We start from the raw sequence: 26,539 nt of genomic DNA on the forward strand, positions 1-26,539 counted from the left end.
AAAAAAAACTATTGTTGAAATATTATTAAAATGTTAATCGCAAAATAGAATTGTGTAAAAAATTAATTTTCTCTCAATACCTCTATACGCGGAACATTGAGATATCTTTCAGAGTATGACGCATTATAAGCAAATATTTTCCTCTTCCTTCGCGCTAACTGTCGATTCTTCAAACGCATTGTCTTCCGACATGCCTATTCTGGCTTAATTACCGCACTTTATAGCGGTGTTCTTGCATACGATATTATACACATAATACATCCAGTAACTGCACTTGAACTTTACTCGCGCAATACAAAACGTGCGTCCGCGTCCGAAAACAATTGAGAGCAGATTACGGAGGTGGCTTATTGTTAGGCTCAGTCTGTTTTGCCTTCTTCGCGTTTTGCCACGTTTGTCCTTCCACGGCGATGACAGTAAGAGAGAGAGCTACAGTCCCGCTCACGCATTATAAGTCGAGATCCGTTCGTATACGCTCATTTTATTGCGAGTTTATTAATTATGAATCGGACTCGATTGGGGGGAAATTGTAAATGTTATATATAGAATACTAAGTTGCTAACCTTTTGTCATGGTTTTCCGGTTTCGTCAATGAATTTTTGCGTTGTCCACGACCTTACTTTAAGAGACTGTAAGCCGTAAGCTGTAAGTTATAAGCGACGATATGTCGGCCACAAAACTTATCCTTTTAAGTCATAAGAATTGGGTTTTGCTCAATTCGCTTAAGTCTAAAGGCCATGGCACACAAAAAAACTCAAGACAATAAGAGCGTAAGCAGTAAGAAAATCAACATGGTGGATTGGCTACTGCTTACGTTATGGCTTTACGGACTCTACTGTGATTGGTCAATTCGTTTATTGTTTACCTTGGTAGAAATTTCATTTCATTTTTTGAGCACTTACTAAACAGTTACACCAACTTCTGTCTAGTAACTGAGAAGGAAAACTACTTAGAATCCCAATCAGGATGTAACACTTTGATTGCAGTTACTGCATACAAAAGTTGCGTAACATCTGAATCCATTTACTGAATAGAAACACAACAAAATAATGGATATTAAATTGATGAATAAGCAAGCTAACTGCTCATGAAATGGACATAAAACTCTATCAAGTTCTTGTCCATTTCCTACTTAGTATTGGCACAATTAATGAGAATACAATAATATTAGATAGTAACTGGATAGGTGTCTAGTAAAACTGCATACATTTCTACCAGGGTTACGTTTTATTGCTTAAGTTTTTTTGTGTTTCAAAGGCAAAAATTATTGTTACTTAATCTCTTTCGATTTATGACTTCAGGCCTCCTAAAGCAAGGTTGCGAACCTTATCGCGTTTCCACCAGCAATAGGACTTATTGCTGAGATCGGCGTTAATGAACGACGTTGTATCAATACGAGGTGAGTAATAACTAGTTTTTCGTTCGCGTGATTTTGCTGTATAAACAAAATGATGCGGTAATATATTGTGCAAGAGGCGAATCATTTAATTCGTGGATCGAAGAAGAACTAGTTCTTTTTGAAGTTATACATTTTCCACACTCGCCTCGGTTACCTTAAAGGGAACGTTCATTATACCTTGAGCAAAGAATCGCTCCGCCAGGAGTTCGTTTAAAGAAGAAGAATGAGACGAACCGTCTTTAAATCAATAAAAACGTATCCGTATAGAAAGTTATTTATAACTACGGAAACTACTCGGAAACTCGGATATATCTTTGTCACGATTTAAAGGATTATGTGAAGTAGTAATATATGATTTCCTTGCCTATTCCTTCCATATACGCTTATTTTATTTGGAATAGTTGATGTGCCGAAAGGAATGTGTCATTTTTACGCATAAAAAAAATAAATTACGTCATAAAACATTCGCTATCCTTACCCTTCTTCGATCCTATCATCCTCTTTCTCTGGTTCCTGTTTACTCTCCTCCTCCTCCTCCGCCATATCTTCGCAAATAAATCCAATTACGAAACTCCGGAAATTAAACGAAAGAACGACGAGAAACTTTCCTCAATGTACTCTCTGTCAGTAAAACGACAGAGAAACGTTACTCGATCGAGTCCTGCGATTCCATCATTCGATTTCTTATGACTAACTTAAGTGAAGTAACTCGGGATGTCGTCGGAGCTTATTACGGCTTCTGAAGACTTGCAAAGTCTCAATTCTATTTTCCATAATACCATAATAGCATTACCGCTTATCTGTACGTGTGTATATTAACGTCACGCGTATGTGCGATGAAAAATAATCATGGTAAAAAAACAAACAAGCGAAGAAATCTGAATGTAGTTTACGAAAGATTTAATTATTTTTAATATACATTATTTTCGGAAATTGCGCGTCTCAATACATTGTATCAATATAATTTAATCGAGTTCTGTCATATTAGGTGGATCAGAATTCGAATAGGTATTAATCGATGGTTTAATTATTTTTAATATACATTATTCTAAAAAATACGATACAATTTATATCAATTTAATCCAATTCCGTTATATTAGGTGGATCAGAATTTGAACAGGTGCTAATCAGTGGTTTTAAAATTAATTTTAAAATTAATTTCGAGCAAGATTTCGAGGCTCCATTGTTAAGTGCTACAATATCGTTTTTTCTCCATCTACTATTCAATTTAAAAAGTCACAGATAGCGCTAAAATACTGTTCTAATTAAAGCGATAAGATCAGGACGTTAAGCTGAAATGTAAAGCTTTTATTTGAACTTGTTTTCTTTGTGAGAGGAAAAAGTACGTATCGCAATAACAGATCGATATTCGATTTGTAGGTATTTATGTATCTATCATTTCGATTTGTATGTATTTATGTATCTATCATTTACAACGTATTAATTTTATCCTACACTCTAGAAAATATTGATACATATTTAACATCATATCTTTTAGTGCCTTTAGTTTTTTGGTTATTATCTGTGTTCTGTAACTCTCTTGTCCAAATTACGACTCAATTGCGAACGGAGAAATGTATGTGCCAAATTTCGTTATAATTATATTTATTATATTATATTTCCGCGCAACTCAATTCAGACGCGTTTCAGCAAATACTTGGAGTAGGCCGATCCCAATGTATCGACCCAAGAAACGAGGTCGATTGTCGCTTACCTCATTGAAAAAGCGGCTCTCTTGTAGCGGCGAGCTGCGATCAGCACGCCGGCGTTCCTCCGTTCTTTCCCGTCCTCATAATCATCGTCGCGTAAATGAAGGACGTAACTTCCACCGTTTCACGATCAATGTCACGACAAGCGATACGTTCTCGCGAAAACGCGACCGTCAGTTACGAACACTTGCATAGTCGCGCGACGCACGACGTGACGAACCTGATGAAACGGCGACCGGCAATCCGATCGTCCGTAACAATCGTCAGGTGAATACACACGTGCGCCGATTCAACTCACACCAATTTATCCTCGCATTTTATTTCGAGCTGGCAATCGTGCTCGCACTCGCATTGATTAACGAGTATTTGCGTCGACACTTGGCGATAACTCGGTTTCGTTGGGAATCAAATAGCTGCGTTCAACAAAAAAAAAGCAGCTTTGCGATTGTTGAAAAATGATTAATACGATCTTGTCCTTAATTCTCCTCAATGGATTTGAATATACATGAACCAATCGTATTAAAGAATTTTGCAACAGTTGTAAAACTGCTTTTTCTGAGGAATGATGGCCAAAATTTAATGAATTATTAAATTAACCAGCGTTGATTCTTATAGCCTTCACTTTATATTTATCTTGTTTTATTAATAACTTTTATTAATAACTTTTATCACGTTGAGTGATCAAGGTCGAATTTAGATTCGCTTTTTTCACTAATATTTTAATCGGAACTTAAAATATTCCACATGCGAGATCCGCGCGACTGATTTGACCGGTAAACAGAATTTTTTTTAAATGAACTTCAGGAGACCACAGTGCGTTTCAATTCAAACAAGTGCATTGTCGATACTCTCGACAATAATTTCTTCTTAGAATAAAGTCAAGGTATACCCGGAAAAGGAAGAAAACGTGTTCGAGTGGAACGTCGGAACAACTATCGTCCACCTCGTTATCCCAATCAGTTCAACCTAACGGGATCTCGAAGGACCGTTCTCCAGGAAAAACTTCAGAAGAAAAACTCTTGGCAGCACCATTTGTTGGTACCAACGACGACGCTTGCCGCGTTGAGCGATGACTCTCTCAGTTAACACTACTTTGATGAAACGCTACGCAACGCAACGCTGAGCCGAAGGTTGACCGACCCGTTATACCTCGATCGAGTGACCGTGAAATTTGACGAAACCACGAACAAATGTTTTCGACGATACTGCTGTAAGTTCAAGGAGGACCGGTCTCCAGACGTAGGACCACGATGGAGATCCAGGGGAGGACTCATTCGGCGACCTCCCATTATAAATAGTTGCGACCGAGACGATCAGAGGCTCGCGACCAAGTGTAACGGACGTGGAAAGAGAGACCAGACGAAGGAAGAGGACGGCGGTCAAGCCAGAAGGAAATGGCAATACGTCGGGCGCTAGCGATGGACTCGAGCGCCCGTCGAGATCGAACAACTTCAACTGCAGTGCGAGCTGCAGGAGGGAATGCTAATATGGTTGTTCTACAATGTGCATTTTGTTTCCTGTTTCTTGCTTTTTACATCTCGTCTTTTTGCTTCTTATCCGGTTTTTTGTTTTATGTCGCCCGAGATCAAAGTTACCGAACTTTGAAGGAAACAAGAAATACGTAGCAAGAAATACAATTGTCGACAAAACGGTTGCAAAGGAGAAAAAAGCAAAGGGTAAAAAGCAAGAAACAGGAAACAAAGAGCACATTGTAGAATAAGATTAAACGATGCTCACAACAATTATAGGTCTGTTTTCTGTGGCTGAACAGTAGTATACATTTTTAAAACTTAAAATGAGATAGAAATATATGTTTGATATTTAGCAAAAGCGAGAAAGATAGTTCTAGTACAGTTTAGTTCATTTTTATAGGAATAAAAAACAGACCTTTTGCAATCTAAAAAACCGAGACTGAAATTGAGGAAAGATGTGCAAATGTATATATCGATCAAGTGTCTATCTCGTCGCTTTAAAAAAGGATCATTACTTTCTTCGATTTGTTCTGCCTTTTGAAAGGTTTTGACTTGTTTTTTCTTAAACCGTCGCAATTATTTGTTTGCCGCTAGCCCTTTTTCGTCTCTTTTTCCAGAAAAACCTCTCGACTCGTTAATATTACATGACGAATATTTTCTAATTGTCGCTTAGTCCCTCCGCTGCCGCTACTTGAACGGTCTTAGCAACACCGGATGAATGAGCAATTAATCACCGGACCAGGACAGACGGATCGACTCTATCACTAATCGCGTCACTCTCCTCGTCTCGTCCTCGTTCCACCGTGCCATTGTTCTCATCCACGAAGCCGCTTGCAATTCTAATCGCGGTGGATCGTCGCCGCAACGTCCATTCCTCGTCCAGCTCGCGGCGCACTCCTGAAGTCGTCGACGGGCCCGCGCACAAGACTCTATTTCCGTTGGCGCATCTTTTTTTTCTGGCATTCGCGCTTTGGCTTCTTCGCGCGTCGCCGCTATTTCCGAGGGACTATTTCCTTCGCTTACGTGAATCTCTTAGTTCGACGGGAATGGTTCAACTTTTCGAACCATTTGTCACGAAGGTACGAAGCAATGGAGAGACCTAAACTCGACTTGCGATTTTAAATTATAATTGCATTTAAAAATTAAAAACTTATAAAATAATGTATTTGAAATCCATATTTTTCAAATATATGTCGAATTTCTCGCCAAAGTTGCCGCCAAAATAATTAAAAAAATTTGAAATCCATATTTTTCAAATATATGTCGAATTTCTCGCCAAAGTTGCCGCCAAAATAATTTATCTAATCAATAATAATTGGAAACAATTTATCTACGGTTTGCATACGGTTTGTTGAAATTTTATGAATAGTGAAATTCATCAATTCATGTCGATGGTATAACACAAATGTGGTAAGCTGGGGTTTATCAAACTTTAAATTTACATTAACCAGCGTCTACAATGAAATTTTGATCAATCATGTAGTCGATTATTTTTCTCATATTCGATCGTGATTGGTCAATTTCTTGTGACTTGTGAAGCTTAAGTTTAAGTTTTACACCTTAAAATCTCATTGTAGGCGCCGTATTATATCAAATGATGACAGAAGCACTTATGTTTTGCGCAATCGTTGTCATTGACATTTCAGTACAACTCGGCATAATTATTAATAAATTTGGTCGGACGCAATAGTGCATATTAAAAAGTTATGTATACTGATTTGATTTGAACGTAAAGGTGAATTACAACTACTATTTCGAATTACAAAATACATATTTTACCTAACAGCACTATAAAGTGTATTGAAAATTTCGCAGTTTAACCCGGCGATTTACATGTATTTTTTATTTCCAGAAAAGTTACATGTAATATATATCCTTAGTATACAACACACATGTTGTACTACAGTTATATTGTTGAGTAGGAAATTATACTAACTAGTATATTACATGTAACTTGGTGCTGGATTAAACATATTTTTACTTACTTCAATACGGCTTTAATGTGCATCAGTGGGCACCAAGTGTGTCCAATCAAATTCGGTATATAAGTAGAATACGCGATAGAATACTTATCTCGTTCTGAAAACCTTCTTATATTGAAAACCGTGACACGAGTGTATGCTTTATCGCCAACATATTTAATACGTGTCGGCAAAATGTTCCTGTATCTTGTCTCGATAAGTAAAACCGCAAGCAAGTCAGCGCTTCCGTATAGCCAAGGGCAACATATCAATTTTATGATAAGACCTATCGGGAAACGTTTGTGTATGTGTGTATAGCGTAACGTATATAGAATGTTTCGCATCATGCTTTGAGATCGAACATTCTAGTTAGAGGAAGAGATATAAACTGATATAGGGAAAAATACTTTAAGGATATTACATAATCAAATAAATGTTTCTTTTTTTAATAAATGCTTTTAACATTTTATATATTTTTCTTCTAAGAATACTGCAGGATGATATTGTAGAAGATGGTACGTGTGCAAACTTAAGAAAATAAACATTTCAAAAAACGACAGATTTTATATGATAAATCATTTTATTTTAATAATTTGTGTGCCTGTGTTTGTACAGTATAATAATAATAATAATAATAATAGTAATAATAGTAGAGAAGTAGTAGTAGTAGCAATAGTAACAATAAGAGTAGTAGTAGTTTAATAATAGATAATAGTAGAGTAACAGTAGCAGCCGTACAAGTGACAATAGTAAAATGGTTTTTACTACAGAAGTAGCATCCGTCGTTCATCTCGTCCACTTTGACGTTTGAATCCTCGAAGAGGAGCCCGACGGTTGCCGGAAGTAGATGGAAAATGTCGACGTTGTAGGCATTTCTACCGACTTGGCCACTGACTACGCTTCGATCTTTGTTCGAAAAGTGTTAACGAGACTGTGCAACGATCATTTCTTGAAATTTTTGAGATACGCTGTTCCTTAACATCCATAAAGGTGCACCGAAGCAGCCAGAAGATTTATTCCTCCTCTTCCTCCTCCTCTTCCTCCTCCTCTTCTTCCTCCTCTTCCTCCTCCTCCTCCTCTTCCTCCTCTTCAACCTCCTCCTCCTCTTCCTTCACCTCCTCCTCCTCTTCTTCATCGAATTGTGGCTCGAGATCATCGTCGACGGTGGCCTTCACGTCTTCCTCACCCTCCGGTGATTCGGGATCACCAGACTTCTTGCCCGGTCTCTCACCGAACCACTTAGGTAACTTCGCTATTATTTATGCAAAGTGACGGATTAATTTTGCACAATTCGGAGAAGAACGCGAGTACGCTAAATGTATACTGGATTATAATTCCTCGAGGCTAAATAATGACAAGTGCGGAGGAATTTTCAATGGATATTCGAAATTAAAGTAAAAACTTCTTATTCCTTCGGAATATAAATTTCTACTAATTTTTGAATTATAATCAAGTCGGTCATTAGGTCTGTTTTCTGTGGCTGAACTAGTGTACACTTTTGGAACTTGAAGTGAGATAGATATATATTTGATATTTGTTGAAAGTGAGAAAGAGAGTGCTAGTGCAGTCTATAGTGCAGGAACAGAAAACAGACCAATTATTATATGTATAAGAGAAAAATAAAAGTTTTCCTGAAAATTTCCCTATGATTATACGTTTGTTATGTGTTATACTTCGACGTTTCGAGGAGCACCGGAAGTTCTTTTAAAGCTCTTAGTGCCGGATGCCGGCTCGAAGCTTCGAAAGCGGATTTCATACGTACTCTTCTGACGACCCATAAACTGCTCCTTTTGTTGGGCCCACATCTTCTCGATAATCTCCTTCTGCTGATCGGTCAGACCCTGAAACATCAACGGACAGAATGGCATGCTAGGGGTTACTTTCACACATCGGGATCGCCTGGGAAAACCCTCTCTCTCCGTACTGTTGCTTTCTCTGGGTTGTACAAATCTTCCCGTGGCGAAGTTAGGGCTGACAGTCACGATCGACAGAATTAACAAAGGTCACAAAGGTCATCTATTTTCACGATCGTATCGTCTTCCAGTCTGGATTACGATCTTCGACGCTCGTTTCTGACATTCGAAGAATGGATTCTCGGATTTCGCGCGCAGAATGAGGGTAAATCAAACATCCATCCTTAACTGTCCAGGGGGAAAAAAATATCGAGGAAGTTGTGATTTCAGAACGTGAAGTGACATGAAACAAATTTGCAGACGCCGACACAGTTATTAAGAGCGAGATTATTTTCGTGATTGGTGACTGCTGTCGCATCTCTCTCGGGCAGTGCACGTGAAGAAAATCGTCATCGGTGAGTGAGCCACAAATACGGTTTACCGTGCTTTTATGTACACCATCGAGACAACACGAACACAGCAATAACTTGGCTGGCAGCCATTTCGACCGTTTAGTCAACGAGAACAAGGAACAAGTACATAAATTAGAAACACGGTCATCCGTGAGATTTCGGAGATTACAATCAGCAAGACAAGCAAGGGGAGGTGGATACAGTGACAGAGAGATCACGGTTGGACTCACTTTTGTTGCGCTTCATAAATTGTTCTGTTCTCTGTTTCCACGTTTTCTCGTTGGTCTCCGCTAAGAGCGTGTCATAGCCCTGTGATTCAATCGACAATATGCTCACTAATCGCTAGCTTTATACATATCTATATATTAAATTTATTCCTACAATGTCTTATAATTTATTTATTAATTATGTAACGGGAACGAGTTCCTACTTTTATGTATATGTGTATATACGTATAGTATCTTCATATCTCTGTGGTAAAGCACGTGTTTAAATGTAAAAAAATTCACGTGAACGTGTCGCAAAGTGAAATAATTCTAGGTTTGACCTCTTATTTTGAGAGTAGGGACTGTCGAATAAATTTACATGTGTTGAATAAATTGTCAAGTATACTTACACCCTCAAAAAGTTTCTTCTTGTCGTCGTAAGACCTGGTATCGACGCGACGTTCGTACTTGGAGGCGACTTGGATTTTCGGCTGTGAATAATCGATTTCATTAATATGGTCACTCTTCCTGTCACTTTCATTTTCTGATTAATAGACATTACGTACGGGATATTTGCCAGTTAAAGCCTCGGGATCGAGACCCTTTTTCAAGGCTTTGTGCCTCAGTTGTTGCTTCTGACGTTCCTTCAGCTCTTTAAGCTACGATAACAGGGTAATATCGATTTATCAATACGGCTACAAAACAACTTGGACTATAATTAAACTCGCGTCCGAGCAACTCATTTCCCAAGCGGAAACAGTCGATGTATATTTTTCTTTTTTTCCCCCTTTTTTTCTTTCTTTTTATTTTTATGAGACCCAATGGTATAAAATTATTATGCGCGCGTATAAATAAATCCATCCTTATGTAATCTTTTACTTGTTAAATTTTGCATATAATAACAATTCAAATTTTATTAAGAATGCGATAAATTTATATTGTTCAAATAAGGCGAAATAATTCAATGTACTTTTAGAATTGTAAAAACTCACATCGTAGTCCTGACGCTTTTGTCGCTCCTCCAAATCGTACTTTTCGGTTTCAAGTTTGACTATGGCCTCCCACAATTCGGTAGCTTTACCACGGAGCTTGTCAATCGACAGACCTTCGATTTCCAACGGCTTGATGCGAATGCTAAGGGAAATTTTCTTCTCCTCCTCAAGCTGTTCTTTCGTCTTGTTACGTTCAAGTTGCGCCGACGTAAGATTACCCTAAATTCACATAAGAGAATTCTAGTTATAGAACACCCAATTGCTGCTGATAATAAAAAGAACACTCACCGAAAGATCTTTCTTGGTGATGGTGAAGTTTGGACCCTTTGCTTTGCTCTGGTCTTTCATCGCTTGCATCATAGCCTGTCGCTTCTTTTCTGATTCTTCCAGGCGCCTAAAATATAGCAAATAAATGTAGAAAATAAAAACAACGCGTAAATATGTACATATAAAAAATTTAATAAATATATATTTACAAGTTTGATTAATTAAATTTCTTTGAAACAACTTATGTATACGAATATAATTGATAATTCCTTCGATTTTAAATAATCTACATTTTGATAAAAGTGGAGAAAGACCAAATTAGAATCCTAATTGACATGGATAAAATATTTACATTGTAACGATTATACAACAGTAAAGTCAAATTACTTACGTCATTAACGATCGCAAAGATGTTACATAGAATAAATAAATTTATCAATGATATGGCAAAGAATATCATACAGCATTTTTGTGTTCGTTAGTAATATAAATAATTTGACATTCCTGCGATTATTGTATAATTGCGACATTAATGTCTGCACATCAACAACCGATTAATTCTTTTTTTGATCAACATTTTGTAACAAAGAAATTTTTTTTATTTACTCTATTTAATTAATTTCTTGTATTAGTATAAGACTGAAGATTGAACTGTTTAGAAAGGAATCGATATTCATGTAACAAAATTTGTTATGCATAAAATGATATACTCGTTTAGAAATCTTGCAATCATTACGAGAGACATTAGCCGGTATTCATAGTCAGTTCTTATTTAAGACCGTCTTGAATGAAATCTCTTAAGATATAAACCGTTCATACAGTATCACACAGTATTAGCATCTTAATAGGCATTACGTAGACATTACTTAGACATTATTTAAGGCATTATTCTCTTTAGACGATTTTCAAATAAAAATAGATTACCATCATTATATACCGACCGTTATGACTTGTATTCATAACGAGCTTCTAACTATTATATGTTAACGCGTATTTAGCACGTAGTTCACGTTACATACACTATAAAATTTCAGAAATAAAAGCGCGCATTTATCGATGAAATCGTGTTCTGAATACAGGCTAATAATTGTATAAACACCTACCTCCTCTTCTCTTCGATGTCACGTTGTTTTTTCTCCTCTGAAAAAAGTTTAAAAAATTGTATTAAATTCCGTTTAGAGAAGAAAATAGAGATAGATAGACGTAAATGCATTTACCGATTTCACGTTGGCGACGTTCCTCCTCCTCCTTCTTCTTCTGAGCCAATCTCTTCTCCTCGTCCGCACGGGTGACCTTGCGCTTGGCTTGCTTCTCCTAAAACAGTATATTTTTCAAAAAATCAAATAAAACATTAAACAAGAAGACATCAAGTATATAAACAAGGACAGATCGTACCTTTAATTTCTTCAACTCCTCCTCCTCCTTGGCTCTCTGTTTTCGCCATTCCGCTATGTATTCTTTGAGCTGCTCGTCGAGGTCGCTTCTTTTCTGTTCTTGCCTCTGAATTTTTAATAATAGATTAGTCCGTAATGCGTATTTGATTGTGTTTCCCGTAACGATCGTGCCATTGCTCAATATATCTCCAATGCCGATTGATAGACAGAACTAAGTGAGACGTGACTCATTGAATTGATGTTAAATCGATACAATAATTTCGCCAACAATTCAACGTTAATTCGATATCTAATTGCCGGCCATTTCTTGCTGGAACGACAGTTTTTCCCAATATTACATCTCGCTTTACCGCAAAAAATCCTTTTACCACGAAAGTGCTATAAGCGCGGAGAGTTTTGGGCATTCACACGATTGTTATTTACGGGCGCCAGCACTCACCTTCATAAACTCAGGATTCTCGCCAGATTCCCTGAAGGAGGCCGGAGTGAAAAGAAAAGTAACTCTCTTTAAATCACGACGGTTGAGCCCGCTCTCTGGAAGATCTCGCGAGATCCCCCAGAACTCCATACGCGATTCTCACGTCCATATCTTCACTACTTTATTACAAAACTCCATCCATTCTCTCCCGTAGTGCATATTATTCAATGCCGCTCGTCGCACGTATACACACACAGACAACACATGGGCGGAACAGACAGACAGATATATGCACGGACGGATAAACAGAAAGTCAGAGAAAAATAGAGCAGGACAGAGGGAGGGGGCAGAGGCGACTTGTGAAAGAAAGAAAATAAAAGACAAGAGGAAAGAAAAAGAAAGAGGCAAATAGTAAGGCGACAATGTGCAAGCATATAGAATTATAGAAAGAAGAAACCAAAGTGCGCACCGCAGCGAATCATGGGAGAAGGCATTAATCAAAGTAGCGAGGAATATTTCGTCCCAGGTAGAACACAGAGTCGCAATGAAGAGTCATAATGATATCATGGAACATCACCGTGACGTTATTTGATATTTAAAAATGGACTTGTAACGGACAAATAAGGTCACGATGGTGTACTTGTGATTTTTTTTATTATGATTTCTGGGTTCTACTTGAGATGACTGTCTTGGTTGAGTTATTCAGTCGTAAGGATTATGAATTCGTAAATGACTAAAAGAGCTGTTCGGAGACAATAATAGCGCATCGAGATAATACGCTTCAGGAGATGACAATATTGAGCGTCGCAGGCTCAAAATTGTTTTTAAATGGATTTAACATAAATTCGTTTGACTTTTCAAACTGGGGATCAATCTGTAGGAGTTCATAAAGATGTTTGTGTGTCCTGAAGGACACTCGAAGAAAAGGGTAGGATGCCGCGATCGTTATTAGATTTCGGCTTTCCTTCCTCTGTTTTAAAAGGTTCCAGTAAAGTTTGTCATACATCTTTCTTTTTTATAATTTACATCGTAAAAGATGTCGTCGGGATGTAAGAATTGTTTATTCATGGGATCTGCGGGCGGGGGTATTGCAATTATTGCTTGCTTGCGAGTCGATGAATTATGGCGCAAAAGTCAATATAAATTAATATGGGGGATCGGACAAAATAACGAGCCTTGAGATAGAAGGACGTGTGACACATCGCTTTGACGTAACTCGAAACAAGACGTGATTATGTACAACTCGTTAATTCATTATTAATCAGAGAGACAAAACGTAAAACACGCGGGGGTGCGAGAGAGATATAAAGATTATAAAGTACGAGGAGAACATAAGGGGAGAGGAACCTCGAACACTGATAACGAGCGATTAGACGTCACCGACAGGAATTGAAATCCAGAGCGTCGTACGTTGCGTGAGTTACAGTTTGACTTTTGGCTTAAAATGTAAAATACCGGTAACATGATTTTCTCGCAAGATTCGACACTCGGCGTTTAAGTTTTCGAGATTCGCGAGACAAAAATTAAAACAAATGAAAATAAAACTACAATCAGGTTTTAATTTATGCAATTTTAGTTTCCCACGATGATAAATATTAACCCTCGAATATTACACTTATTTTCGGTACCTTTGGACGACACACATAAATCATTCGAGTCCGACTCGATTTTAAGGCTCTTAAAGTGCTCAAAAAATTCTGTAAAATTTCACGCGTATTCTTTAAGGTCTCTACTAAATTATTTTGCTATGCAAATATTAGAAAAAATGTTTAGAAAAATTATGAAAATTACTTTCTGCGCCAGAAAAAGAAAATAATTCAGTTTTGATATAAAAATTGAAACTTTGATTTTTGAAGAAAGAAGCAGTTTTCGATTTTATTAAAGTATAAAAATAATTATTTTTAACACATAGACATGAAAGACCCATGTGTGACGTTCGAGGGTGTTCAAACTGCAATTACACTTCTGGCTATACATGGTTCCTTATACAATTTTATTTGGCAAATTTGCGAGTTCGAAGATTGTGCATAAATATGTAGCACTGCAGATGCTACATTATGTATCGAACGGCCGTTAATAAGATCACGTCGGCGCCGGGGCGTGGTACATTTTGAGCAGACGTCGGTCTCAGAATAAACTGTGTTACGTTATTGTGCATATATTTATGAGACGCCTGGCGGGCTCCCAAACGGAGCTCAAGTGTCGTCGCGCGTTAGCGTTATGCAATCGCGATGGAATATTCACGAACGCGATGTACATACCACCGGCATGCGGTAAACATATCCTATTATTATTCGCAGTCGCAGGCCCCTACACAGGCCAACGATCGCGTTATCCATCCCGTATCTGTAAACAAAATCTTCCCCAGCGATATAGATAGAAATTGGCAAATCTACAACAATCTAATACAACGCGCCGCAACACGATTGTAATGTTAAACGTCGAAGCCGGTTTTCTGCGATCTCATTCCTGCCGCGACGAAAAATCTGAGGGTTTCCGCCGGTTTCACCGACGTCAGTTTCAATAGTCAATTTTATCATTCATATTCTCGGTTTCTAAAGAGAGAGAAGCAGAGATTCAAATTGTGATTTATTGAATCATAGAATTTAAGATAAATCAGGTGGAAAATTGGTAAAATTGCGTTTTATAAGTTCTCTCAAAGGAACGTGTTACACGTGTTCCTCTTCCAAGGAACACACCAAGTCAAGAAAAAGTCAAAATAACTGTATTTTCGTATGAAAGTCGAAATAATAAATTGGAATCTGTTACAAAATTGGACTGTTTATTGACGTTAAGTTTCAAAATCAAGTCATTTTGATTTTTTATTGGCTTTTATATGTTTCTTGGGTTGAGACGGAAACTTATAAATATCTTTTACCGATCTTCCACCCGATTTATCGCAAAACTATGTCAGTAAAAAAAAAGAATTCTTTTTGCTTTTAGAAAATTGAAGAAAAAGATACCGTCTCTCTAAAGAGACTAAGATTTTAAGCGTTTTTATCGAATTTAATCGACGTCGGGAAAACCAATGGGCGGAGGAGAGGGGATGTGAGAGAGCGGCCGAAGAACAGGGAAGATATATTATTGACGTGTAAACACCTCGATATATTCAACTTACTTTTGGGACGCCCTACCCCTATAAAAAAAAGAAAGTACAGATTCATTAATAAGGTCGTGTGATTGGTCGTCGCTTACGTAGGACTGCACAAAGCTGCACGTAAATTATAAAAATCGGTATCGCTCATCTCCAACTTGCGCTTTCCTTTCTTTTCAATAACTTTTCATATATATATATATTTTTTTTTTCCGTGCAAACTAAATCCGAGCCGACCGCTCGATCACGCGGATTATGATTGATTTGCACGTTTATTGCAGAGATCACTGGTCGTTCCGACATTTATATTGCGAGCGAGTGATCGGTATGTATCGCTTGCTTTCAATTATTAAGCGGCTCGTCGTACTTACTTTCTCTTCAACGGGGATCTCGTAGCGCTTTTGCAAAAAAAAAAAAAAAAAAAAAAAAAACGTTTCGTTGCCCATTTGCCATAATGCGTATAACAGAGGCTTGATATTAAGGCGACAGATATTGTTGACAGACACGAAAAGAAAAAGAAACGTTTCGTTGCCCATTTGCCATAATGCGTATAACAGAGGCTTGATATTAAGGCGACAGATATTGTTGACAGACACGACGAGGACAAAGATGAGGCGTGGAATAAAAGTGCGGGGTGTAAAATGTGTATACTTTTGCAACACTGCATTCTCGGTAAACCTGTCAAAATGTTGAATGGTCTCGACGTCTTGTATGTCATACGTGAGATACGTGTACGTGTAATGTGCGTGTACATCTGTGTACATAAAAAAGCGCGATAGCATTGCTGTTTATTTTTTTTTTTTTGGTTTTGTTTAATTTTAATCCATCGACGCAGAACAGCGACACAAGACAGACGTTGAGAAGACAGCGAATACACCGGCAGAACGTATGGTACTTTAAAAGTTGAAAGAGAAACAGGAAGGTGCAGGAGCTGGATATATCAGCGTTTATTCTTTTTGAGACAATGCTACATAAAAAAGAAGAACGTCACGCTAAAAAGTGTCTTTCATGTGGCGCAAATAAAACCGATAGAAGTGTTTTGCGGCTCAATCACGTTCTTCTTTCATGTGTAACAATTTGACGAGAAAAAAAAATAAAGAAAGAGAGAGACAGGGAGATAGAAATGTGGAGGGAAAAGAGAAAAGATAGACAAATAAATAGATAGATAGATAGATAGATAGATAGATAGATAGATAGAGAGAGAGAGAGAGAGAGAGAGAGAGCCAGCAAGTGTATCGCTACAAAAAAATTGTATGCAAAAGTAAACGACTGCGGCGGCACAACGCGTGTGAGATGATGAAAACAGAGTAAAGAGAGAGTATAAAACAGAGAATGGATGAACAATTAAAGACTACACCGAGACAACAAGACAAGACAGCGATTAGACAGCGGGGAAGAAAAAAAAAAGAAACGACACTGAACAACAGCGCGTGAATGTACATCATTTATTGGTCGTAAAAAAAAAAGAGAGATAGAGAGAGACGTTCATATTTGTCGTGTGCAAAACTTACTCGGTCTTCTTCTCCGGCTGCCTTCGATTTTGACATTTTTTGTATCATACCGCGCGGGTCGATTAGCCGATCGGTCGATGACGAGTGACGATTGGTATTGATTGGTTGATTGGTTGGTTGGTTGGTTGGTTGGTTGGTTGGTTGGTTGGTTGGTTGGTTTTGTGTGTTGTATGTGGAGATACACACAGACAGAGAGAGAGAGACAGGGAGTGAATAAACAAAAAAAAGAAAGAAGAAGACGGAGTTCATAAATCACAATCGGAAAGAGAAATCTGGCGTGTTGCGCAGCGCAAACGAGGCTTCGGAAAACGATTATTCTTCATTTACGCTCCTCTCACTATCGATTCATCGTGCGTTCCGTTGCGCGTTCGTTAGCTTTAATCTAACTTGACGTTCTAATTTTACGAAAGAGGAGCATCGACAGACGATATAACGACGTTGCCAGGAAACAGAGAGGAAGAGAAAGAGCAGCTCCGGTCTTGCTTTTCGGATCTGTATAAATCTTGCTCGAGATAAATCGCTGAATTCCGCAAAACGTGAAACGCTACATCTTACAAGTGCGCGTTCCTACACGCAGAAAAATATATACTATACGCAAATAATAATTGCTTGATTCAAGTAATTTACACGTTTATACATCCGCAAATCTCATAAATTTATTACTAGCATTAAATTCGAAATATATTCTATCAAGATTATTAAATTGAAATAAATTCGATTTGCTTATCACATAATAAAGTCGTCAATCTTATATAAAGTTTCTTCGATCAACTTTAGAATATTCTAAAAAAAAAGAATAAATTCTTACATAAATAATAATGAGTTTTTCTAAAATTAATAAGTATATTTTATTTTCGAGAAAATATTTTTTGTTAAAGATAACCGTCACTTAAAAGAAAGAAAATAAATTGAGTAATCACTTTTTTTCAGCGATAGAATGATATTTTTCTGTGTGTACTTCGTAAAAGAAAGAGAGGAAAAAAAATCAAATCTATTCTGCGCTTTGAACTCTTGACTGGAAACAAAACTATCAAAAACACTTTTCATCGCGAGATCGAAACGGACATTTTCGTCGCGATCGCGTCTTCGCAGTAGCTACAGCGCTCGTTACAAGCCTCTGAAACTTACTTCCTGAAATGAGAGACAAGTCTTACGTTAGAAAAATAAGGAAGCATTTAATTGGGAAAACATGTAACGAAAGTGAACACTTACACTTCCTCGACTTCCTCCTCGCTGCTGCAAAAGACAAAACGGAAAAAAAGTCTAGTTTAGTCAGGGCGGAACACAATGTGGGCTATCGGGGCGTTCGAATGGGGTGATAAATGGGGTGAGCAGGAAGATTCACGAGGGCATCGCTTTTTTAAGAGTTAGGGTCTCAGGCTTTTTTCAGGGTTGCTTAAAGCTCTTGCTTTTTATCCTCTCGCGCAGATTAATTACCGTCAATATTCAGTATTATGCGAACTTTACTTTGTAAAACATAAATTTGACAATAAATTTGAATACACATTTCTTTACAAAGTAAATAAACATTTAATTACAGTAAATAAATATTTATTAAAAAAATATAATAGTTAAATCAAATTAAGTTTCTGTATTAAATAAATATACATGGTACGTTTATATTTATAGTAATAAATATTTACTTAGAACTATTCAAACAAATATTTACTAACATTTAATATTTTTTTTCAGTGCAGACGCGATAAAAATGATTTATCGAATTTTATTTTATTTTTCTTTTATTGCGATCCGAGAGTGAATTTTCTACAACAACTAATCAAATTATATAATTTAACGAGAAAATATGTATAATTACATTGTTCTAGAAAGTTCGAAGCGGCAATGTAAGAAAAAAAGCGTGTAAAAAATAATAATTATTATGCAAGCACGTCATCGAGTGACAATTAAAAGTCGGCTGAAGTGTTCGAGTTTCGCTTTGAGTGCTTATTAAGGGGTTTGTGCGTAGGTGCGATTGGAACGTGACGCACGCAGGGACGGCACATCGAGACGGCAAAATTAGACGAACATGTGAAACATTAAACACGACGAGGTCACAGATCATGGGCGCTGTTCAACCTTACGTGGACGAACTTTAAACTTTGCTCGAACTTTCGATTCGTACGAAACGTGATCAACGATCAGCGAACGTGCCACGATCTTGCTTATCGCTTCGATTTCGGCAAAGATCCGATTTTTCATGTCTGGAAATTACTGGCATATATCACGGCACTTCTATCTCGCATTATTCCGAGCTACTCATCATCTCGGAGAGCGGGCGATATCACGTACTCACCCATATATCATGAAATATTTACGTGAATCATTTTTTCAAACATTTTAATAAAATATTTCAAAAATATTTTGTAAACATTTGTAAAACTTTCTAAAATATTGCATTAAAATACTTTACAAAAATCTTTTAGAATTGTACAATTATCGTAAGATCGAAAATTTTCCAAAATCTCTGATTTCCTGAACATGTTTATATTTCAGAAATGCTTCATGAAGAATTTCTAAAATATTTCAAATTTTGCAACGAAATATTTCATGCCGGGTATTTTAAAGATCGTTTATTTTGAAAATTGTGCAAATCTATTTTCTGCAGAAATAAAGAAAGAAAAAAGAATAGGCGGAGTCTTTTAATAGCAAGCGCGTGAATTTTTTACGCCCTCGTCGGAATTCGTAATAATAACGTTCTAAAATTGGAATTGCATCAGTTTCAAAATAAACTATTGAGAACTGCGAACGCGAACGATGCACGGATGATATTTTATATCAATCGATGTTGGCTCGAGAGTCATGATCGATGGGCTACTTACGAGTATTGTTCCTCGTCGTCAGACATATTGGCGGCTGTTTAAAGCGCTGCAACACAAAAACGAGACGTTGAATATCAGATTGATTTGCAAAGTCAATGGCGAAAGAGAGAAAGAAAGAGAGAAAGATTTTTAAACCACAGAGCAACTAAAAAAAAACGATATTTTCACGTTAAAAATCGCTAATTAGATCGCACTGGTCGATGGAAGTTGGCGGCACATTACACGATTCTCGCGAGGAAAGATTTACGTCATTCAGATTATGGGTGCTTTCCATTTGGTGACACAAGTCGACATAAGTATTCTTCTATTTTTCTTGCCATTCAGTGAGTAACAAAGATAGAACGTCACTTGTGTTGACTTATGTCACCAAATGGAAAGCACCCTCATCGCGTAGCATAACACTTGTAACAATTCTTGAGTAAAATCGTCGTAAAGTGAAATCCGGGTGACGTTTAACATGGCGCTGTCACAGTTCTTGTAACTCAACTATGCGTGTAACTTGGTACCGGTACCATCTCGACGATAAGCACGTCACGATCAATTCCGCGTGAACGATCTCGATCGGATCACTCGTTAACATTGCGATAGATTAAAAAAATAACGAGGACCGAAGGATAGAAAATTGGAAACCTCACCGGTTACAGATTACGTGGAAGAAGAAGAAGAGGTCGGAAGGACCAGACGAGAGAGGAAGGCAACAAGGGTGGCAGGGGGCACCCGGAGAAAGAGGCACGAGGGGTGATGTAGAAAAATGCTTGCGCTTGGCCGGACCTTGCGTGGAAAAGGGGTACCCGGAGGAAAGCCGAAGCTGAATGGGCCGGACGGTGCGCACCGACGTTCCCGAAGTAATCCGATACTTCGAGGCGAGAAAGAGAAAATGCCACAGTCTGCTAACCCTGGTCGCAAGCTCCGGCATCGCGCTCAAGCTCTATAAGGAGCCGTCCCCTTCTCTGCCACGTCGCTCTAATTTTAGTGGTACAACACGCTCGTTCCCTCCTTTCCTCGTCGTTTCTCCTGCCGTTTCTTTACGTGGATGGAGAACGTCGAAATTCGCCAAGTCCGTAACACTAGACAACCTACGGTTTATATGGAACCGAAACGGGGAAGCGAAACGTGGGTTGCTTTCCAGCGAGAGATGAACATAGTTAACATTCTTGTTGTTTGCCAACGTTAAACAAGGACGAAATGATTCACTACGTTGTACTGTGTTCTTGCTGGAAAAAGCCCCGTGTTAAACTGTGATCAGACCACAGAGATTGAGATTGAGATTGAATTGGAATTTAACCAATCAAAACAAAGTTTACTAAACTTGAGATTGGCTTTCTTCCTTCTGTTTGATTAAATTCCAACCGAAACTCAATCTCAGTCTCTAGTCTGATCGTGGCTTTGTATACTGTCTTTTGCTGGAAAGAGCAAGCTTCTTCGCAAAAGCATTTGCGATATATCCGTCGGATTTTCGCATCGTCGGAATATTTCCATACACCACGGATCTTTAAGGAACATCCTGGAGACATCCAGAGGACGTTCTACGTATCTTAAGCCGTAATTAGATTAAAGCTTGAGATTGAGAATTAAATTCGACTGGAATCTAATTAATCAAAGTAAAGTTCACTAAACTCAAGATTTCTTTCTTAAGCTTTTTTTCTTCCGATTGGTTAAATCCGATCCAATTTCAAGCTCAATCTGTAGTCTGATCACTGCTTTAAGAACGTTCCCAGAATGTCTGTCGGATAAATATGCTGTGAGACGATTTATATCCACGATTCTGCAACTTAATTTAACTCGCCATTGTTATTCGTCGCGATCTGAAATAGATCGAATTCAAAGTATGAAACTGTTTATCCTCAGCCGACGAGAAGTAACAAACCGTCTTTTATCTCGCACTATCGTCCGATATATCACAAATTTTGCGATTTTACGAGCTCTTTTTTAAACACGGTTTCAACTCGGAACTTCAACAATGCGAAATACGTAATAATAACAAAAATATCATAAAGAAAGTAAGATAAAGGAAGAAACTGAAGATATAAAGAAATAGAATTCGAGAAAGGTCTCTCGGATCGCACGATGAATCCGCAGATAAAGTTGCTGAGATCATTAATTTACGTCGTAAAAGATATCAAGCAAAATAACAAAAGCACCACGCGATCTTACATCAATTAACTTTTTCCACGTAATCATTCACTTGCACGTTTCGCCGCAACGAAGTTCGAAAATTTTCCACTGATGCGCGCGTCGATTCTTTCCACTGAACGAGTAGAAGAGTCGCGCTTCGTATGGACACGGCAACGTATTCACGAGATTTCCACTGGCCGAGCGATCTGCTGCTGAAGAATACCGTTCACTATACATTTCAAAAGAGTTTCTAGCATTAAAAATGAAAGATCCTTTTTATCGAGTAATTTCACGTGGTCTATTGATTCTCCTTTGAGTCCCCGAAACTCTGCTAAAACATTTGCCAAGTGATTTCGCTGTGAGCAATCGCGAGAATTTCTCGGCAATATAAACATCGCTGATGCGAAGGCGGATTTCCGCTAGAAAGATTTCTCGAGTCAATTACTTCGTGTTGTACCACGTCGTTTTCACATTCACATAGCAATCACACCGTAGGAAGAACGTAAACGTTCCTCCAGAATGGAGATTAATAAGAGAGAGCGAGAGGGTGCACCGTACGACGGAGATGGTGAAAGAAGAAAAAGGAGAAAAAAAAGAAAAAAGAGAGAGAAAAAATCGAGACTATCAAATACAGAATGAAAAAATGTTGAACTTACACTCGGGGTGGTGTCAATGCGTGTGGACGAGTGCTTGCGCGCGCGTGGGTGTGCGTGCGCGAGCGCGTGTACGTGGACGTATATGCGTGCGTGTAGATGGGTTTTTCACGGGGGTGACCCAGCTGGGTAAAACCGCGAGGGAGAAAAGAAAGAGAGGGTGAAACCAAGGTCCCGCACACTCCGCGGGAGGACGCGAGAGAAAGAGAGAGAGAGAGAGAAAGAGAGAGAGAAAGAGAGAGAAAGAGAGAGAGACACGCACACGCACAGGAGGAGCTTGTCCCGGTGGAATGTGGAGTCCGCGACAGCCTGAGCCGCTCTGAGGTCCGCGAAGTTATCACGGCCGGACATCAGCGGGACTCCGGGCGTCGTGCCCGCTCCGCTTTACAGCATCTCATTTCTTCTCTTGCCCTTCTTTCTCTCTTTCACACTCCCTTTTTTTCTATTATTAGAAACGGTGGTCCGCGCGTACGTACGCGCGGACTACCGGGAGTGATACGATCCTGGTTGATACTATTTTCGTGCCTTTCGCCGGCGAGTCGCACGCCGCGCTTCCAACTCAGCTCCTGCGGCGGCGACTCCGGGCTCTCTTCCGTCGGACGGATTCGACGGACGATTGCTCCAAAGTAGGCCCGTTACGATATCACGCCCCCACTTTCCGATGGTTGTTGACAATGATGAACCGGCAGATTTTTAGCTGGTCCGCGAGTCCCGTCGGATCAGCTAAAAATCTGCTCGATTATACCGAGAGAAGCTTTTAAAATGAAAATGACGGTACATCGAAAATTAGCTCGAGATTTATCTATATTTCTCTTCGCTACGCATATGATTTCACAAGTAATTGCAATTTATTTGTTCTAATATATATGCTATTACACTTTAATTTTTAATATAATTTTTAGAATGTAATCTGTAGTAGGGTTGATTTATGGTAAACGATTCATTAGTGTTTTTTCTTAAGATATATTTTATAACGATATATTTCGCATTAACGAAGTCGAAAAATTTCTTAAACTTATGAAAAAATATTCTTTTGCAATTTCCTTCCAATATATTTATAATACATCCACGTCCTGAATCTAAATAAAAAAAAAGGTGGTAGAATTTGTGCAACAAAATAGAAGCTACGATGAACAAAAGTGGATTGTTTGAGGTTTTATTAAAGGTGTCATGGACCTTCTAAATCGAGAAAGAAAGAAGAGTTTTATCACTCTTATCAGTATCATCGTTATTGGTTGGAAGCTTAAGTTCGGTACTGTAATCGCGAGGTGCCTCCTTATATGGAGAGAGGCGCATGTGGGAGACCGCGATGATGTGGTATAAAGTTGCCGGCGAACGCGAATACGATCTTGCAATGTATCTGCGACTACCTCTCGAAGATTTAACGTAAAATTGTCCGCACAATTTACGATGGAAGATGAAACACGATGCGCTTGTCCATTTCAATGATAGTCGTTGGGTAAATTGCATCAAATATTCTGTAAATTTTGTACAATGGATTTATCGGGGTTTGTGATGTTAAAATAGCAAGAGCAGTGTGATAAAAATTACAGAGACGAACCCAAATTGGCGAATGACAAAACCCATATTCAGTGTATTGCTTTATTAATTGTGTTGGAATAATAAATGAGAAAGAGAGACAGAGAGAAGATAGAAATGAAAAGATAGTAACAGTCGATGGAAATAGTGTCACAAATGTCAATGTAGAAGCTATTTATCTTTTTGGCTTTAAAATATTAGGTACAATTGGTCGTTTAAACGGTCTATCCTTTCCTCCGAATCTTAGTTGACCTGATTCTTTTTTGCCACCAAAACCACCTCCTAAAAAGATCACAGATATTATATAAAAATTGGTAATATTTGTCAACAAAGATATTGTGTATATTTAATTATTAAATACATACCAAGTCTTCTCGGCTTCCATCCCTTCAAGCTACGACCACATTCGTAATCAATAAAAATTTTATATCCTTTTAATGTGGCATCGACAGATCGTCTTAACACTTTTCTAGCTTCCTCTTCACTTTTCATTTCCACGAAACCATATCCTTGAGAGAGTCCAGTTACCACATCTACTATCACCTTCGCTGAAATAACATCTCCATATTTGCTGAAAAACTGAATAATAGCATTTTAAAGTTTATAAATAATTATATAAAGCGTATAATAAAATTGTCAAATGTATCATTTTTTAGATAACTCTACTCTCTACCTCTTTCAGATCGTAATTAGTAATTTTGGGACCAAGCCTAGCTACAAATATAGTTCTTTCCGCCTTAGATTCTAGATTGTGCGGTGGCTCATAGTGCATTATCATTGCCCTACTAACAGCCTTGTCATGAGGTTGCGTATCTGTCCCATCGATACTACCTGCTTTTAAGGGATCGTACTCTCTGGCATAAGGGCTCCAATTTTGCAACATGTTTTCGCCCTAAACAAAAATATTAAAAAATCAATCACATGACCATTTTTATTTAATACAAATCATAAATTACTTATCACTTAACATATTTAAAATTAAATCTCAATTACTGTTAAATACAATATTATGCATATTAATTATTAAAATACTACCGAATAACGCTATATAACCTAAAAATATTATTTATGTTAATATAATCCTATATATATGCAGTTTAACATCAACTAACAATTTATCTGTTTTTTCAATGTTTCATTAATAAACACTCACCATGTTAAATATATTTATGGCACTAAAAGCGCATTCAAATATTTAGTAAATAGAGCACTCATTTAACGAGAAGTAAACAAAATATACTGAAGCGCCAACTATGCCTTTAAAAGTGAATATGGAACTACGTAGCATATTCGTAAATTTTCTCACTGGGTAACACAATTTCGATTTTTATCTTGCTGTATCTGCGCGGAACGTAAAATAATTATATGTATATGTATATTTATAACAACATAAATGTCAATATATTAAAACTGTTAGTTTAATTTGTAAAAATTTATGTAATTTATACAGAAGGTGTAAGACAAAATTATATAATAATCTCGACTAACAAATGCGTTATTGGATTATATATCGTACATTATATTTCATTAATAAATTATAAGTGCATTGCAAATAAAACTATCGCAAATAAAGCTATTGCAAATAAACTATCATCGCGATCACAATCTTATTTCGTATAAATGATATGACGCAAACGAAACAAATCGTAATATTGTGTTTAGAGGACGGGAGACATTATAGCTATAAATATACAGGATGACTCACGTACAATTCGAATGGATCGTATTCACCTTCTGGAAGCTCAAATTGCTCTCATTTCGTGATCCATTTGCATAATTTTGGCATGCAACTTATACATTATCGTTGAAAACTTTGTTAAATAAAATACATATATGTATAATCTCATATATGTGAGCGTTTGCATAATGATTTTCAAAATATATATACACAGTACATATGTAATATATAATAAAAACTATATGTATAAATATTCACACCCTAACGAAAATAAAAATCAGAGCATAAGTCGAATGTAAAGATATCAAGAGTGATAAAAGTTAACAATTAACTTCTAGAGGACAAAAATTAAGATAACAAAATGTAAAAGAAGTAACATCTTTTTTCTGTCTTAATTTTCGCCTCTTAGAAATTTCATTTACGCTTCCATGCACTCTCCCCTTACATCGACTTATGTATCTACTCTTTATCTCTATATTGGATTACATTAAAACTTTCTATCTCGCTTTCGCCAAATACATATATAATATATAGATATATAGATATTTACTTCACTTTAAATATAAATGTATACTAGTTTAGCTTTAAGGAATAAGCTTTAATATTTCATACAAATTCAAATTATATGATCCATATAAATCAAACAGCTGCAGGAAAAATTCAATTTTATTGAATTTCAATCAATAGAATACTGCATGATTGTAATTTGCTGACAAATTATCCGCTTAACTGTGCGGAATAGTGAATATTTTTCATTCGCAATTCAGCGTTTTGCGTGACAATAGGGAATATGACCCCGTTTTCAATCACAATCGAATGATATATTACATCGGAATTGCGCGCCTATTGTTTCGTTTTAAATAAAAATTATCCTGTTCTCTTCAGTTTTGTTCATTATACATATCTGTCACGGATTCTGTAACTAAAATCCGACCTACGGGTTGAACAAACAATTATACTGCAGAAATAATGCAAAGCAATACGTAAAAAAATATATATATCTATAT

At 37.4% G+C, this 26,539-nt stretch overlaps 2 protein-coding genes across 14 annotated transcripts; both read right to left on the bottom strand.

Moving 5' to 3' along the window:
* Nucleotides 1–7,358: 7,358 nt before the first annotated feature.
* TpnT (troponin T, skeletal muscle) lies at nucleotides 7,359–22,674 on the bottom strand. 13 transcript variants are annotated; one of them, XM_018521469.1, is made up of 15 exons: nucleotides 21,702–21,743; nucleotides 19,548–19,593; nucleotides 17,937–17,964; nucleotides 16,729–16,749; nucleotides 15,242–15,259; nucleotides 12,145–12,175; nucleotides 11,707–11,811; nucleotides 11,529–11,625; nucleotides 11,415–11,451; nucleotides 10,333–10,438; nucleotides 10,045–10,263; nucleotides 9,619–9,711; nucleotides 9,463–9,543; nucleotides 8,304–8,382; nucleotides 7,359–7,793 (listed from the first exon to the last, which is right to left on the bottom strand). In XM_018521469.1, exons 1-15 carry the CDS (start codon nucleotides 21,726–21,728, stop codon nucleotides 7,555–7,557), a joined length of 1,227 nt encoding a protein of 408 aa, XP_018376971.1. In that variant the 5' UTR covers nucleotides 21,729–21,743; the 3' UTR covers nucleotides 7,359–7,554. The 13 variants fall into 13 exon arrangements, with proteins under 13 accessions (XP_018376971.1, XP_018376970.1, XP_018376974.1 ...); XM_018521468.1 differs by lacking the exon at nucleotides 8,304–8,382 and adding an exon at nucleotides 9,077–9,155; XM_018521472.1 differs by lacking the exon at nucleotides 21,702–21,743 and adding an exon at nucleotides 20,443–20,478.
* A 742-nt stretch (nucleotides 22,675–23,416) lies between these two features.
* On the bottom strand, nucleotides 23,417–25,095 carry LOC108770175 (U11/U12 small nuclear ribonucleoprotein 35 kDa protein). Its single transcript, XM_018521584.1, has 4 exons — nucleotides 25,008–25,095; nucleotides 24,528–24,746; nucleotides 24,220–24,433; nucleotides 23,417–24,136 (listed from the first exon to the last, which is right to left on the bottom strand). The coding sequence occupies exons 1-4, from the start codon at nucleotides 25,008–25,010 to the stop codon at nucleotides 24,030–24,032; spliced, it is 543 nt and encodes a 180-aa protein (XP_018377086.1). The 5' UTR covers nucleotides 25,011–25,095; the 3' UTR covers nucleotides 23,417–24,029.
* Between the last annotated feature and the right edge of the window lie 1,444 nt (nucleotides 25,096–26,539).

Source organism: Trachymyrmex cornetzi, unplaced genomic scaffold (genome assembly GCF_001594075.2).
Source record: "Trachymyrmex cornetzi isolate Tcor2-1 unplaced genomic scaffold, Tcor1.1 scaffold99, whole genome shotgun sequence".
NCBI lineage: Eukaryota > Metazoa > Arthropoda > Insecta > Hymenoptera > Formicidae > Trachymyrmex > Trachymyrmex cornetzi.